At 40.2% G+C, this 15,546-nt stretch overlaps 1 protein-coding gene across 3 annotated transcripts in view; it reads left to right on the top strand.

Annotated features, from left to right (window-relative positions):
- The window catches only part of LOC140739992 (SH2 domain-containing adapter protein F-like), a 341,159-nt gene that overhangs the window by 110,086 nt on the left and 215,527 nt on the right, over positions 1 to 15,546 (top strand). For all 3 annotated transcript variants that reach the window (XM_073068744.1, XM_073068741.1, XM_073068742.1), the window contains exon 3: positions 3,454 to 3,583. In XM_073068744.1, coding sequence (XP_072924845.1) covers positions 3,454 to 3,583 — 130 coding nt within the window. The remainder of the gene's footprint in view (positions 1 to 3,453; positions 3,584 to 15,546) is intronic.

Here is a 15,546-nt window from a genome sequence, read left to right as displayed (position 1 = left end):
TGGGACTCCAAGTGAGGAGGTCAATTGGAGCAGGGTTGCTGTATTGAGACGGAGACTTGCTTGAGAGGGCCAAGCAGATGGCCAATGGTTTCCTGCTGCTTCGAGGTCGTGTGCTTCAGTTGATGGCTGACTTCCTATAGGCAAGTGTACTCTGCTCGGTCAATCATTGGTTCACTCTTCCTGTCGGGAAATGGAGAGGAGGGTTGTCTCAAAAACAGAGCAACAGGGTCAATTTAGTTGTAAGTGCTATTTTACTGATAAACTGCAAAACAATAAACCACGAGGGGTCACAAAACAAGAGAGAACAGGTATTTAACATGATAAGGTAACTGAAGACTAGGAACAACTGATTGAGGCTGGCTGGTTCAATGGATGAACAAGGGTTGTGGAGGAAAACGGGGGGCAGGTGGCTCCTCTTAGCTGCATGGACACTGGAAGGTGCCTGTCTGTGTAGACCTGCCAACTGGATTGCTTTGTGGTCATCACAAAAGACCCATGCATCTTCCTAACAAAAATGGGTATTAGAAATTAGTGTCAGGAATATAATAAGCTGACTCGACACTGGTAATTGTTTATCTACCCAATGTATTGAAACCTCTCTGATTTTTTTTTTTTGTGGATATATTGACCCATCGAGGATTACTTATAAACAACTTCTGTTAGAACTAACTCCTCATTGTCTCATTTGTAGAAGTATTGGTCAGTGTATCATACGGTTGGGAGATTCCAGCTTCATCATGAATCTGCGGAGATTTGACAAAGTGGTGATGCTAGTGATTTGGTAAAACTGACCACTTTGCACTTGAATTTAAAGAGAATAACATTAATTATTTTGGTTAGAATTACTTCACTTATTGCATACAATTAATGAAACTGAATCTCTGATTTGGTTCAATTTGCATGCTTCGCTATGTGTTCTTTTAACAGTTGATGACTTTATAACCTATGCAATATTCCCCTCCCCTCCTATTGCAGAGAACAAATGTTAAACTAATGATTCTAATCCTATTAATTTCCTGCCAGCTGGTGAGTTTGTAAGTGTGGAGGGATATTTGAAAAATAACCGGTCAGTTTTCAGAACCCATAAGTTAGCAATGAAATGGAACTCCAGTATCAGCTAAAGGAAAGTCGAGCACCTCAGATGCTGACAATCTGAAATAAAGACAGAAAATTCTAGAAATACTCAGCAGCTTAGAAAGCATCTGTGGAAACAGAAACAGAGTTAACATTTCTGGTCAAAGAGTACTGAAGGAGTCTAATTCTATCGGCCTCCTGGTATCTCTGCAGCATCCAACCAACTCTCCACTGTCCTGATGAAGAGTCTTTGACACAAAATGTTACCTCTGTTTCTCTTTCTACAGATGCTGACTGACTGCAGGGTGTTTCTGCTTTTATTTTTACTTCCATTGGAATCTTCAGGAGGGGAGAAATATTGGAGTGGACTTACAAAAGCAATCCTTAAAAATTCTTCACTCGATAAAGATAATTAACATTTTGAATATTATAAAATTTAAGAAAATGAATTAAATGTGGAATTTGTTGTGTGAAAAGTTTCAAAATATAATGGATATCAAACCCTTATTAATAGCCTAATGGAGATTTAATTCACTTATATAAAATCCCAATTCATTAGTCTGGCAGCCTCTTAGCAGAGGATGACTCACTCCCTGTCCCATCAAAGCTTGGTTACATAACATATTTAGTGGGAGAAACATTCAAGGGGACTTCTCAAAAAGAGTGATTAGATTGAAGTAGACACGGAGTCAAGTAAGAAGACATTAGGATGCTTGATTGAAAGCCTAGTTAAATAAATGGATTTTAAAGAGCAGCATGAAAGCAAAATGGCAGAGGGACTTTGAGGAGATATTTCCAGAGAGCAAGAATTCCACTTTTGAAAGCAGGGCCAGAACTAATGTTGTGTAGGGAGAGGGAGATGCACATTAGAGAGAATGTTAGAGGCACAGTGATTCGGATTCGGAGTTACGAAATTACAGAGCTAGAGAAGGGAAAGGTATTGACTAATTAAGCAGTTTTAATTTTGATGCATTTAACAACTGAGGACCCAAGGATTAGGTGATGTATGAAGAGGATTTTCTGAAGTATACAATTTGAGCAGAAAAACTTTGCATGATCTGAACATTGGACAATATCAAGTAGAGAATTTGAAGAAATGGAGTCTAATAAGAATGTGATCAGGGTTTGAGGAAGCATGAAGGCAAGTGGAAAACTTGGTAAAACTGGACAGCCTTTGCAGTGGAGAGGATGTAAACTGGAACCATATAGCGCATGGAATAGAAGTGGAGACTCTGAGAAATCTGGTTCATTGATCAGGACACATGCAGAGTGCAGATGTCTCTAGGTTACAGTAGGATTGTATTTCTGCAACTGGGATAGATTGTGAGCTGGAAATGTGGCCGGGAGGCAGAAGATATGTGCAGCTCTGTTTTCCAAACACTCATCTCTCTTTTGTATATACAGGCTATACATGTCAGGTGTTCATCACCTGGGAAGGGCCTCTAATATGAAACTGCACTGGACTGAATTTCTTGCCCAGATTGTATAATGTTCTAACATTCACAACACAAACTAAAACATAGTCTCTGCTGGGTGAGGTTCCAGAGGTACGCTGAGCTGATGGATATATAGGATGTGAAGTAAGAAATCACTATATAAACTAAACTCATCTATTTTGTAACTGTTTAACACAAAGCCTACAATTGATAAATCAATAGCTAATTCTGGTCCAGTATAATCCTAGTCAAAGTATGATTGCTTCTCCCAAAGTCAGCTCCTACTTATCACGCTAAGTCTTTGCATTCGAGCACTATTTACTCAAACATACCCAGGTATCCATGTACCCTAGCTAAAGGAGAATGAAAGTTAGTTAAGGCACTTTTGGTTGAATGTATCTCCATCTTATAAAAAGTTAGTTAAGACTTAGTGTGGAACTCATTCCAGTTATCGATTCCTGCCAAGACATTCGTCCCGATGAAGGGTCTCAGCCCAAAATATCGACTGTATATTATTATCCATAGATGTTGCCTGGCCTGCTGAGTTCCTCTAGCATTTTGTGTGTGCTGCTAGGTAACTCTAAGGTTTTCGACTTCAAATGACTTAAGGACCAACCACAAAAACAAATAAAGCAGGAGGAAAATTCCATAATCCTGATTGTATATTCTATCTAACTAAGATAGCAAGCACCAGCAGGTCTCCATAATCTGTGCGAAGAAAAGCTTCATTTATGTCCTGGGTTCGACGTGGATCGAGATGAGAGTGAGGCGCCAGCATATGTCAATAATTTGTTGATACTCATTGTCTGGATTATTCCTTGTAAAATGCCCACAAAGATAAGGTGTACATCAAGCTCTCAAGAAGAGTATGGGGAAATTTGACAAACAACATCAATGTTCAACATCTTAGCTAATCAAAAAATCTGTTTTATTTTAAATCTAGACGCTGCCTGATGATGATTATTCAGACCCTTTCGATATCAAGCACGATTCCAGAGGAGACACCATTGACAAAGAGCTCATTGAGAACAATGGCTACATGGAACCTTATGAAGCCCAGAGAGTTATAGCAGGTGAGTCTATTTATGATACCTGGCAAAAGAACAGACAAGAATGAGGATTGTTTAGTATTAAGTGCAGTGAGTTGCAATTGATTGGTAGATCTAGGACTAATAGAGGTTCGAAGCTTCACATTACTTGCTGGGTGCACTTCAGAGAGAGAAGGCGAAGCTATTTTCTGTAGATCAGGTAAGATACAGTATGTGAAGTAAGATGGTTATGGAACTCCTCAAATCAGGAAGAATCAATGGAAGGAAGTGGACAGTCGATATTCTGGGTGAGACCTTTCACCTTGCATGCTGCTCCAGTTGCCTATTTCCTTCAATAGGTGTTGTCAAATCACTGAGCTCCTCCAGCATCTTACTTATTGGTCTAGATTCAAACATCTGCAGTCTTTTCTGCCTCCAAGGTAATGGGTGGTTCAATGGAGGATTTCTAAATGATGAAATGAAGGATTCTGGAAACTCAGCCACAAAATACAAGGTTTGCCTTTGTGTTATGCCACTGAAAATCTTTTGTAAAGATGACCATTTCATAAAAGTCCCAGAAATCTGATCAGGCTTAAGTCACCCTTTCTCCCTGTCACAAGCCATGAGGGTTTTTCTCATGTTAAGCTTAGTTTGGGAAAACCTGGATTGACCACCATTGGTCACTCTTGAGACAAATGGGTCTCCTCAAAACAACAAAGAGCTGATACCACCACCTAGAATTTCTTTACCTTCCATGCTGGTGATCCTGATCCATGCCACATCAATACTTCCTGCAACCCTGACCCCCACCAAGGACCAGTGCAGACCCACTATGGTACATCATCCCCATCACCCTAATGGAGGTATTGATCTCTAACTTTAACTCCAACTTCTTCCCACCTCAGTACTAACTTTGTCATCAGCACCCATTTTTTGGCTGCAGTCCTGAATCCAGCCACACCCAATCCAATGCTTTGTTAGGATTCTGCTTCCATTTCCCAATCATTGGTCAATATTCCTTCCTCCCAACCCACCAAGGTCTTATTCAAAGCCTAGTCATTCAGTTTCCCACCTCCCCTGAACCCCAACGCACAATCCTGGTCTTCCTTTTGCCCTGCCTTACGATAGTCACATTTGCCTTAACAAACCAGTAATTACCATTCAGGCTTTCTCCATAAACACTACCCACTTCCTGAAGCTTTCCTCAAGTCTGGATCCACAGAATCATATTATTCTGAAAAGATGCTGTGTCTAATCAGTCATACACAACAACTGAAGGAGACATAAGTGCCTCAATGCAAAACTCATTCAACACATGCACCTGCAATAAAACTTGTAGATAGTCTTTTCAGTGCATTACCATTATCCAGAGAACAGAGATTTAAGGTAGTTGGCAAAATAACTGGGGACGTGATCTGAATCTTTTAAAACTGAATTGTTATGATGTAATGTGCTTTGAACTGCAGTTTCAATTGTACCTTAAAAATGAATTGGACATTTATTTGAAAAGCAAACATAATGAAGAGCTTTGGGGAGTTAAAAGAAGAGCAGGAATTATTGAGAAGATTTTACAATGAACTAGCACAGATAAATGATCTCTCTGCTGTACTGTCCTCTGTATCTGTAGATATGCAGAGGCTATGCTTTCTGTGAGTATCATTGTATTTGGCAGGTTCAGCACTGAAAAAAGATTCTGCAGATCATATTGACACTTAGAACTTATATTGACTTCTTTCTCAATAGTCTGCTAAGCTTGAGGTTTTTTGTTCAATTCTGTAATTAATGGTTGATCAGGTACGTCAAAGCAGCTTGAAGTGTGTGCTAAGAGTTGGGGAGTGTCTTGGCACTTGGAATTCTGATTTCCTTTCCCTTTATAACAATGGAAATCTGTATTATGGAGCTAAACTCTGCAAAATATAAGGCAAGGTAATCAGCTTTTTAAAATGCACATGGTTTCCAAAATATTTTTCATTTGATATCACCAAGGAAATATTACAAATCTGAATTCCAAAATCAAGTATTAACAGATTTTGGAAATCCAAAACAAGAAATGAATTGTTAAACATTTAGCAGGTCTGGCAGAAATCTGAGAGAAAGAGAGACCAAATTTGACAGAAGAAAACTGAAGTATTATGGACCATCGCAGTGTCCAAGGACAAATTAGCTCAACAATTACCTTCTTTCCATCATGAGGACAAAAGAGGGGTAGTGTGCTGAATGCACAATAATCAGTTCTATCTGCAACTTCTCAGCATATAAGGTAACTCATATCTCATACAAAAAGTCCCAGACGACACACGGAGATGTATTCAAAATGGCTTCCTTAACATTCAATGATATTTGCATATGTAGGTGTCACAATATCAACATTTTTGCACGAAGATTGACTCCTGCTGTGAGTGGCTTGCCTTCTAATACCCTGAAACCATCTACAAAAGGCAAACAGCAGCATGAGAGAATGTTGTTCACATGCTTGGAGAGTGCAGCTCCTTCAGAATGAGAAACCTGACACCTCTCAGTTCAAATCAGCTAGTCTGATTAGCACCCCATCCACTACCCTAATCACCTATTACCTCTACCACAGGGGTTCCCAAACTGGGATCCACAGACCCACTGCTTAATTGTATTTGTCCATGGTATAAAAAAGGTTGGGAACCCGTGCCCAGTACCATTCATCTAGGCTACTCTGATGGACCTCCCAAATCATGACGTTCACCCCGAAGGACAAATGCCATGTTCCCTTTCAATTTTGCAAAATCCTGACTTCATGACGGTTTACATTTCCTTCATTGCTGAGTCCAATTCTTGGAACTGTCTGGGCAATGGTATTACGGGTGCACATTGACCAGAAGCACCACACTTGCTGAAGGAAGTGGTTCGCCACCATCAGCACCACAAGGGCAATTAAGGATGGGTAATAAATGCTGGTATTTCCAGCAATTGCTACATCCCAAAAATATAAGCAAAGAGATATGGAGTTAATGTTTCAGATCAATGCCGCTAGATCTGCTGAGAATTGCTAATATTTCTGCTTTAAATTTTAGAATTATCTCCATGCAAAGCTGTCAATACAATCTCAGGCACTTCCTATTAAGTATTCCGTTTTCAAATGAGAAGACAGGCACATGAACTACACAAGATTTTCTTTCAATTAAATGTAGATTTTAATAGGTTAATTGGAGCCAGTTTGAATTGAAAGAAGCCAGGAGAGAAGTCAGCTCTCCCATGAATTAATCCACAGGACCCCAAAGCTGCTTACCATTCTTCTATCTGTATTGGATTCTTAAATTTGAAACCTACCTTCCTGCTGCCTCTGTTTCCATCATCCTATCTCCTGTCCTTTGCAATTAACTTGATTATTGTTCATTGACCCTGTAATCTTTGTTTCAGTAGCAACTATTAAATGACCCAGTGAAAGATGTTGAATAAGTTCTGTCATGATAAAAAGAAAGAGCAAAGTATTTTCCATCACAACGTACACATATTTCAATCAGAAGCTCTCTGTTACAGCTCAAGCGCTCAGGTTCAAGCATAATCAAAACCATTGGATTTGGTTTTTGTGGCAATGTGGAAATCATTACGGACCATAATCTTCAAGGTTAAAATGTCTGAAAGCATATGCCGTTCAGAAGAGAACGTAACTTCATTGCTCACCATGTACGCGTGGCCATGTCCCTTGTTGTTGTACAGTAATGGATTGGTGTATTATAGGGCTTTCTGAACTTCTCAACTCATTTCGAGTGGATTATGCAGGATTGATTTGTATTATTGTACCAGTATATTAAGATCAATTTAAGTTGTATTAAACCCTGGTCGTGTTGAGCACTGCGATCTGACAGATGGTATTGCTGGCTGTCCGCTTACCTTTTAACTGGGGACTTAATTGTTTTTTAATGACTCCTGGAAATACATACCACCAATCACTGACTCCAAGCAGTCTCCAAACTACTGGAAAATCTGCCGCTTGTTATCTTCTACATTCAAAATAGGTCAATTACTGTCACTAAATGAAGAATTAAACCTGGGGCATTAAAATAAAATGCCCCCCTACAAGCATGAATTGGGATACAGACAAATATTAAAATAACTGTACTAAATAAAGTCCAACACTGGATTACTATGGACCTGCAGAAGAAAGTCAGTGTCCAAAGTAACTACTTTGCCTCTGATATAAGAACAATAAGAGTAAGTCATGTACTCCTGAAGATTACCCTGTCACTGATTTAGGTCAAGACTGATCTTGTGTATCCTTTGATTGCCTTGGTGGCCAAAAATCTATTCACGGATGAAATGGATAATGTGTCACTGAGCCCCACAGCCCTCTGAGGTAAATTCTTTCAAGTCATCTGCTGAAGTAAATTTCTTTTTATTTTATTGTAATTGGGAAGCCCCTTGTTCAGAGACTGTGCCCCCAATTGCCCTGTACTGTGTAGCCTCAAGGCATCTGCTCTCTCATTCCCTTTCAGAATCATGTATGAGATAACCTTTTTAAAGTTCATGAAGTTCTGCAGATTGGAAACATGTCTTTCTGCTTATAGTGTCCGTACCATCCATTAAACACTAATTTACATTAATCTAATTTTATTCTCCCCACATTTCCCTCTAATCCTCCCAACTTCTAATAGTCATCTACACACTGGAAAAAAATTACAGTAGCCAGTTAACCTACCAATCATCATGCCTTTGGGATGAGAGAGGAAACTGAAGTACCCATGGATGCACGCACAATCAGAAGGAGAACATGCAGACATTACGCAGACAGCACTGGATGTCAGGATTGAACCTGGATCTCTGCGGTTGTGAGGCAGTAGCTATATTATCTGTGTGGCTCTCCCATCAAATCTCCACTAGGTATGGGCCGATTTAATTCAATCATTTCATAGCTCAATCCTCTCCTTCTAGGAAGTAGCCAGCTGAACTAATGTGAACAGCACAGTATTTTCAAAATTGCTTAAGTTGTCTACTCCTGGTGAGCATTGACTAGAGTTCTGAACTCCTCAGCAAGACTTCCTGAATCCTTTGTACTCCAACTGTCCCCACCATCCAGGACATTTTCAATAGGCAATGGCTCAAGAAGGTGGCTTCCATGATTAAGGACCTTCAGTATCTGGGACATGCCTTCTTCTCATCGTTACCATCGGGGAGGAGATAGAGGAAGCTGAAAACCCACACTCAGTATTTTAAGAACAGCTTCTTCTCCTCTGCCATCAGATTTCTGAGCAGTCCATGAACACCACCTCGCTACTCCTCGTTCGCACTATTTATTTATTTGTTTATTTTTGTGACTTACAGTAATTGTTATGTCTTGCACTGCACTGCTGCCACAAAACACCAAATTTTCCGGCATATTGTCAGGGATAATAAACCTAATTGTGATACTTTTGTACATTAATGATTAATCATCTGAAATACTTGATGCACTTATATGTTTGCTTCCCGTGTTTCACAAAACTGCAATGTCTCTGCACCTGTAGTTACTAGTTTCTCACCAACCCCCAAAGTTTACTAATTATACTTACTCAAGGAAAAGATCATCCTTCACCACTGATCTTGTGCTGTCCTCAGATATTAGTGCCATTCCTGACTACCCTCCCCCCCCCAAACCCTATCTCCAAACTGTATCTTGTTTTGTCTTTTCCTCCAAGAATCAAGAACCATGGAAAAGTAATTTCTCAAACTTTGTCACGATGGAACTGTGTCCTTGTCAGTTCTATTACATTAAGCACATTTGTCTCTATTTGTGCCATTAATCCACCTGCTTGATTATAAACGCTCAATGCATTCTGAAACAACATAATCAATTTTAACTCCTAGTCTATTTTCCTTGAATTAATTTTGTTTACTGCTGCACTATTACCATTAAACTCTCTGTTTTTTTCCTATTCCATTCTCTTTGTCATTATTCAGTTGCTTGCTTTCTCCAGGACTTTCAGTTTTTCCTTAAATTCTGCGGCCATTTCCTTGCCTGGAACCCATCACACATTAATTAAAAGTCTATCTATGGTCCTGTAGAGACACAATAGTTCTCTCGATCTGATGCATTTCAGTCTGTTATAATCATTCTTTTTAAAGCACAGAACAACATTTTAAGTACTTACAGTCTTAAGCATAGTTGATCCATGTATGAGGGACATAAAGCAGCACCCCTTCTCCAAACATGCACACTCCCACTTTAACACTATTTATATTGCATTTAGTTGGGATTCAGGCTGTACACTCACTTTTATAACTCTTAAATGTTCTCATCACATGTGCAATCCAAGAAATTGGCAAGTTATCTTTCTCTTAAAATGTGAGGGTCGATGTTAATATCACTTTGACTCTAGGATAGTACTCTTAACCTCTGAATTAGAAGTTTGGTGGTGGTGAAGTTCCACTTCAGAGTTTGACATCTTGGCCTACGATGGTATACCCAGGAACAATGGTCCCAAATGTGTTTTGAATCGGGTATTGAACCGTGGTCCTGTCTGGCTGATTACTCAGATTTCAAGGAAACTGAACAAGCAACAAAATGTGACTGATAGAAGAAATGTTATCTACAAAGCCAATCTAGTGACTGCGACAAGTACTATATTGGTCAAACAGGAAGAAAACTATTGTCTGGCTACACAAGCGTCAGCTTGCGAGCAGAAGGCAGGAGCCACTCTCGCTAGTATCAGCTCATGAAGATGAAGAAGGGCACCATTTCAACTGCATGACAGCCAGGGTCTGGCCTCAGGCAAGAACAAGAAAAGATTGAGAATTTCTGGAAGTGTGGTTCTCTACCGAAGGACCCATCAACAAACACGTCGACATAGATCTGGTATATGAACCATTATGGGAAAAAGAGAAACAACAACGTCAACAATCAACAAATCGCCAGTCGTCTCAGGATCTGGACAGCAAAGCAAACACTCCCAGTGGACCTCCCTTGAGGCGAGCCAATCAGAATCTTCTACTGCTAAACTGTTCACAGTGTTTTGAACCAGCCAACCAGATCACAATTGCTAATCAATATCCACTCGGACGCCGGAGGAGTATATAAGCTAGCCTTCTGAGGAGGCAACTTGCTCAGATGATGGCTTCTTAATTGGAGCCGAAGCATCTGCGAACATTTTGCCAAGCTCGGCAATCATCCAAACTTCCAAATTTCAAGGAACTGTTTCTAGAAATATATTACACTTTAATATCTCGGCAATTAATGAAGAAACTGGATCATCAATTGCCATCCTGACACCAAAGTTCGGTTTAAGCTGTCAAATGTTTTATTCAATTATACCATCACTGTCATTGGGAGTTCAGTAAAGACTAGTCATAAATGTACTACACTTTCATAATGAGTTTGATTAACCTGTTGAAAGGAGCTGGCCAGCAGGGTACTTTTCATCTTCTATTGACTAACCATCCTGCATCAAAGACAGAGGCTTAACAACCCAGGGTACTGAAAAAATATGTGTGGTTTCTGGAGAAAAGCTCAGAACCACAGGCAGGTTGCAACTCCTGTGGGTCTCCTTACACTGATTTTGCCAGTGTATACTTACTCCTGGTCCTTTACATACTCTCTATAGCTACAAATGGGGAGCATTCTGATTATGTTATATAACTTACAGTAGGTGTGTACTGCCTTTTATAGGTGTATGTACTACCTCTTGACATGTTATAGGAGTGTGTATTTGCTCTGTTGCATTAAAGGCTGTATGCTTCTTTGAATTGTACTACAGCAGCGTGTATGCCTCGTGTTTCAGTTCTTGTCTTTTCTAAGAAAATATATACTTGCTATCTAGAGAGTGCAACACAAGTTCACCAGAAATACTCTGGGATGACAGGTTTGTTGCATGAGGGAGAGTGAGTAGATTGGCCTGTATTCTCCAGAGTTGAGAAGAATGAGAGGAAGTCCCAGCAACTAGAGCCAGACGTGACATTCTCAGATTAAGGGACTGTATATTTGAGACAGAGATGATCAGAAATTTCACCCAGAGATGGTGAATGTCAGGAATTCTCTTCTCCGGGTGGCCATGTAGGCTCATTTAATGAGCTCATACAATGGAGATTGATGGATTTCTAGATGTTAAGGAAATTGAGTGATGTGAGGATAGTGTAATAAAACGGAGCTCAGGTTAGGATAATCCATGACCTCAAATGTGGAGCAGGCACAAGGGGATACTTCTAATTTCTATCTCCTTTGTATACTTAGGAGTAGCTGCCTTGTATATTATATTACAATAATGTGTATTGTCTCTGTATTTTACAGGACTCTGCTTTGGATCTTGCAACATTATAGAATATTTACTGTCACTATTACAGTAAGAGTGTACACACTATCATCTTTTTCTGAAGGGGTGCACACTATCTTTTGTCACAATATACGGCTGTATATTACAGAGGTAACATATGTGAATGAATTCTGCCCCTGTTCTTTAATAGGAATGTACATAATACATATGAATATTTCTTATTATATTATGTCATTATGTTGCTGGCTTCATTTATCCAACATAGACATTGATTCCACTATTTTTGTTTCTCATGACATAGATGGTATTCATTCCTTTCTGTCTTATTATTTTGTGAGTTGCTCTGCTTCTGTCTATAATATTTTAAAAGGAATAATACATATGAATAGGATTCCTGTCACTTTCTTTTTCATTATAAGTGTGCCTGTCCAAATTTATAATGAATAGGACTCATGTAAACACTAGAGGGTAAAGTTAATTTCACTGTGACCAGTTAATGTAGGCAGTGTTCATTATTAATGTGAATAAAGAAATTAATAATAAATAATATGATGACAAAAAGAAAATGTATGACTTGCTTTGGAGGCAGAATTATATCTATGCTGACTAGTTCTTAATTCTCCCACTAAAACACAAGAAAATAAGAATAGGAAAAGACCACCGGACCCCTCCATCCTGCCCAAGATTCTATATGATCATGGGTGATTTGTCCTAGACCTCATCTCCTTTTTTGTGCTAGTTTTCCACATACCATCAATCCTTTATTTCAATATTTTATCTGTTCCTCCCCATGGTCAAGCTTCGACAATCTGCTGAACTAGAGATTTCCAGAGATTTATCGCTCTTTGTGAGAAGAAATTGTGGCGCAACTTAATTTAATTGACTGTTTCATTATCTTGTAACTACGTAGCCTCTTTAATATGGATAAAAGAACTTTAGATGTTTGTGTCAGGTCAAACCTCTCAAAATAGGAATTAGCTTAGTGAATTTGTTCTGGATTGCCTCCAGTACTAGTTTATCCTTTTTTCAATCAGAGGACCGAAATTGTACACAGAACTCCATGTGTGGCCTTACCAAAACTCTGCACAATTATAACAATTTTTTTTTTGTTTTTGAAATTCCAACCCTTTTTCAATAAAGGCCAATATGTCTTTTCCTTTGCTAACTCCTAGCTGCAAGGCATTTTAAGATTCATGCACAGGAACATCTAGATCCCTCTGTACTCTATTAATTTGCAATCTCTCCACATTTATATAAAAAAGTTTGCCTTTAGATTTCTCTTACAGAATTGCATGACCTCACATTCCTCACTTTAATGTCCATTTGCCAAGCTTTTGCCCATCTTTTTCAGCCTACCAATATGTTCCTAGTCGAGTTCAAATATCCTTATTGAAGCATGCCCTCTCAAATATCTTTGTGTTGTCAGCTAACTAACTTTTGCTTTTACACCTGTACATTATAACACACGCAAAATGCTGGAGGAACTCAGCAGGTCAGGTAACATCTATGGAAAGGAATAAAGACAACATTTTGGGCCGAGACCCTTCATCAGGGCTGGAAATGAAGGAGGAAGAGTCCAGAATAAGGTGAGGGAAGGGGAAGGAGCACAAACTAGAACATGATGAATGAAGCCAGGTGAGTGGGGGAGGGGGGTATGAAGAGAAAAGATGTAAAAGATAAAGGGGTGAAGAAGAAGGTATCTGATGGGAGAGGAGAGTGGACTTTGAGACAAGGGGAAGTCCGAGGGCCCCCACAGGGAGGTAAAAGGAAGGTGAGGAGAACAGTTAAGAGATTACAGAACAGAAGAAGAGTTAAGAGATTTGCCAGAATAGTAAAAGAGGGATGAGAAAGAAATTACTGTAAGTTAGAGAAGTTGGTGGCTACCCTGAGAGAATATGAGCTGTTGCTCTCCAACCTGAGAGTGGCCTCATTGTGGCAGTAAAGGTGGAATGAGAATGGGAATTGGAATTAAGCTGGTTGGCCATCAGGAAATTCTGCTTGTTGAGGATGGAGCGAAGGTGTTCTTGAAGTGTTTCCCCAATTTATGATAGGTCTCAGCGATGTAGATGAGGCCACATCAGGATCATGGGATGCAGAAGACGACCCAAACAGACTTTCAGGTGAGTTGTTGCCTCATCTGGAAGGACTGTTTTGGGCCCTGAATGGAATTGAGAGATGTGTTAAATGTAGAAGTGTAGCATTTTTCCCACTTTTAGGGATAAGTACCAGGAGGGAGATGAACAAGGAAATCACTGAGAGAGTGATCCCTGCAGAAAGCAGAGGGGTAGGGTGGGGGGAGGGGAGATGAAGATGTATTTGGTGTTAGGATCCCATTGGATGTGGAGGCTCATAGGGAGGTAGATAAGGACAAGAGGAACGTTTAAGGTGGTTGGAAGATATGGTGAGGGCAGATGGCTGGGAAATTGAGGAGATGCAGGTGAGGACAGCCTTAATGGTGGAGTAAGGGAAACCCCATTCTTTGAAAAAGGAGGACATCTCTGATGTTCTGGGAAGGACATCACTTAGAACAGATGCGGCAGAGACAAAGGAACTGAGAAAAGGGAATGGCATTTTTGTATGTGATGGGTGGGAAGAAGAATAGTCAAGGTAGCTGTGAGAGTCAGTAGGTTTATAAAAGATATCAGTAGACAGTTTGATTCCGGAGATGGAGTCAAGATGAGAAAGGTGAATTTAAAGGCAAGATGGAAGTTGGAGGCAAGGTTGCTGAAATTGAAGAGCTCACCATGGGTGCATGAGGCATCACCAATGCAGTCATCCAATGTAATGCACCTGAATGTTATATTTGTGTGGGAATTATCTCAGTGCATTTATCCAGGAAATATGTTTTCTCACTGTGTAACACACCAAGGGTGATTAACGATTTGATAAGAGGGAACTCTTATCAACTTCCAGTTCAGATGGTGCTACCTAATGAGTGCAACAGCTCACTGGTAGTTAAAAAGCAGGAAATTCGACTGAAAACATCACTAAAAACACCTTTTCTGAGGTAAATTGTGTTAAATTATCTCTGCAAGCAGTGAGGGGGTGAGCAATGGTGAAATGAGTTCAGGGGATGAGCCGAGATGGTGTGTTTCAGAATCAAATCATTCAGAGAGAAGAAGTAGGGACAGATATGCTTCGATGCCCGTACAACTGGCTCGGGTGCGAAGTTGGATCGTTCTGGGCGCCAAGTTGACTTGAAGAGTTTGAGAGCAGCATCGGGCTAGGCAGCAAAATCCGGCCTTGGAGCAAGTCACTAGGCAGCGTAGCCTGGGCCCGGAGCCCTTGACAGTAGGTGGGTCCTAGTGCGAGGTACATTCCGCTGTTTAGACAATTTAAATGCTGGCCCAGATCAGAGGCAAGAGCCGATTTTGCTTGCTTTCCATGATGGTCACTCCCCTCTCCAGCGCACTGGAACCTTTCGCTGTTCTGTTGTTTGGTCAATTTAAACGCTGGCCCAGATAGACTGAAAAGACAGGGTGTTGAGATCCGAGGTGAGAGCCAATTTTGCTTGCTCTCCATGATGGTCACTCCTCTCTCTATGGTGCTGAGGCTCTGAAGACTGCCCCAGCTGCTTGGTCCATGCCCACTAATATGATGAACTGATAAGTGAGGCTTTAGGCCTATTCCGGGATGCTCTGGGATTTGGACCTGAGGATTCAATTTGGTTCAAAGTGTTGTTCGCTTCAGTTGTTTGCATGATTTGTGTTTTGTTTTTCTTTCTCTTGCACATCAGGTGTTGGTCTTTTTGGTATTTTTTTCTTTAATTGGGTTCTTTTGGGCTTCTTGCTTTGT

The sequence above is a fragment of the Hemitrygon akajei genome, chromosome 16 (genome assembly GCF_048418815.1).
Source record: "Hemitrygon akajei chromosome 16, sHemAka1.3, whole genome shotgun sequence".
Classification (NCBI taxonomy): Eukaryota; Metazoa; Chordata; class Chondrichthyes; order Myliobatiformes; family Dasyatidae; genus Hemitrygon; species Hemitrygon akajei.
Note: the sequence above shows the minus strand (reverse complement) of the source record. Positions and strands in the feature narration are given on the sequence as shown.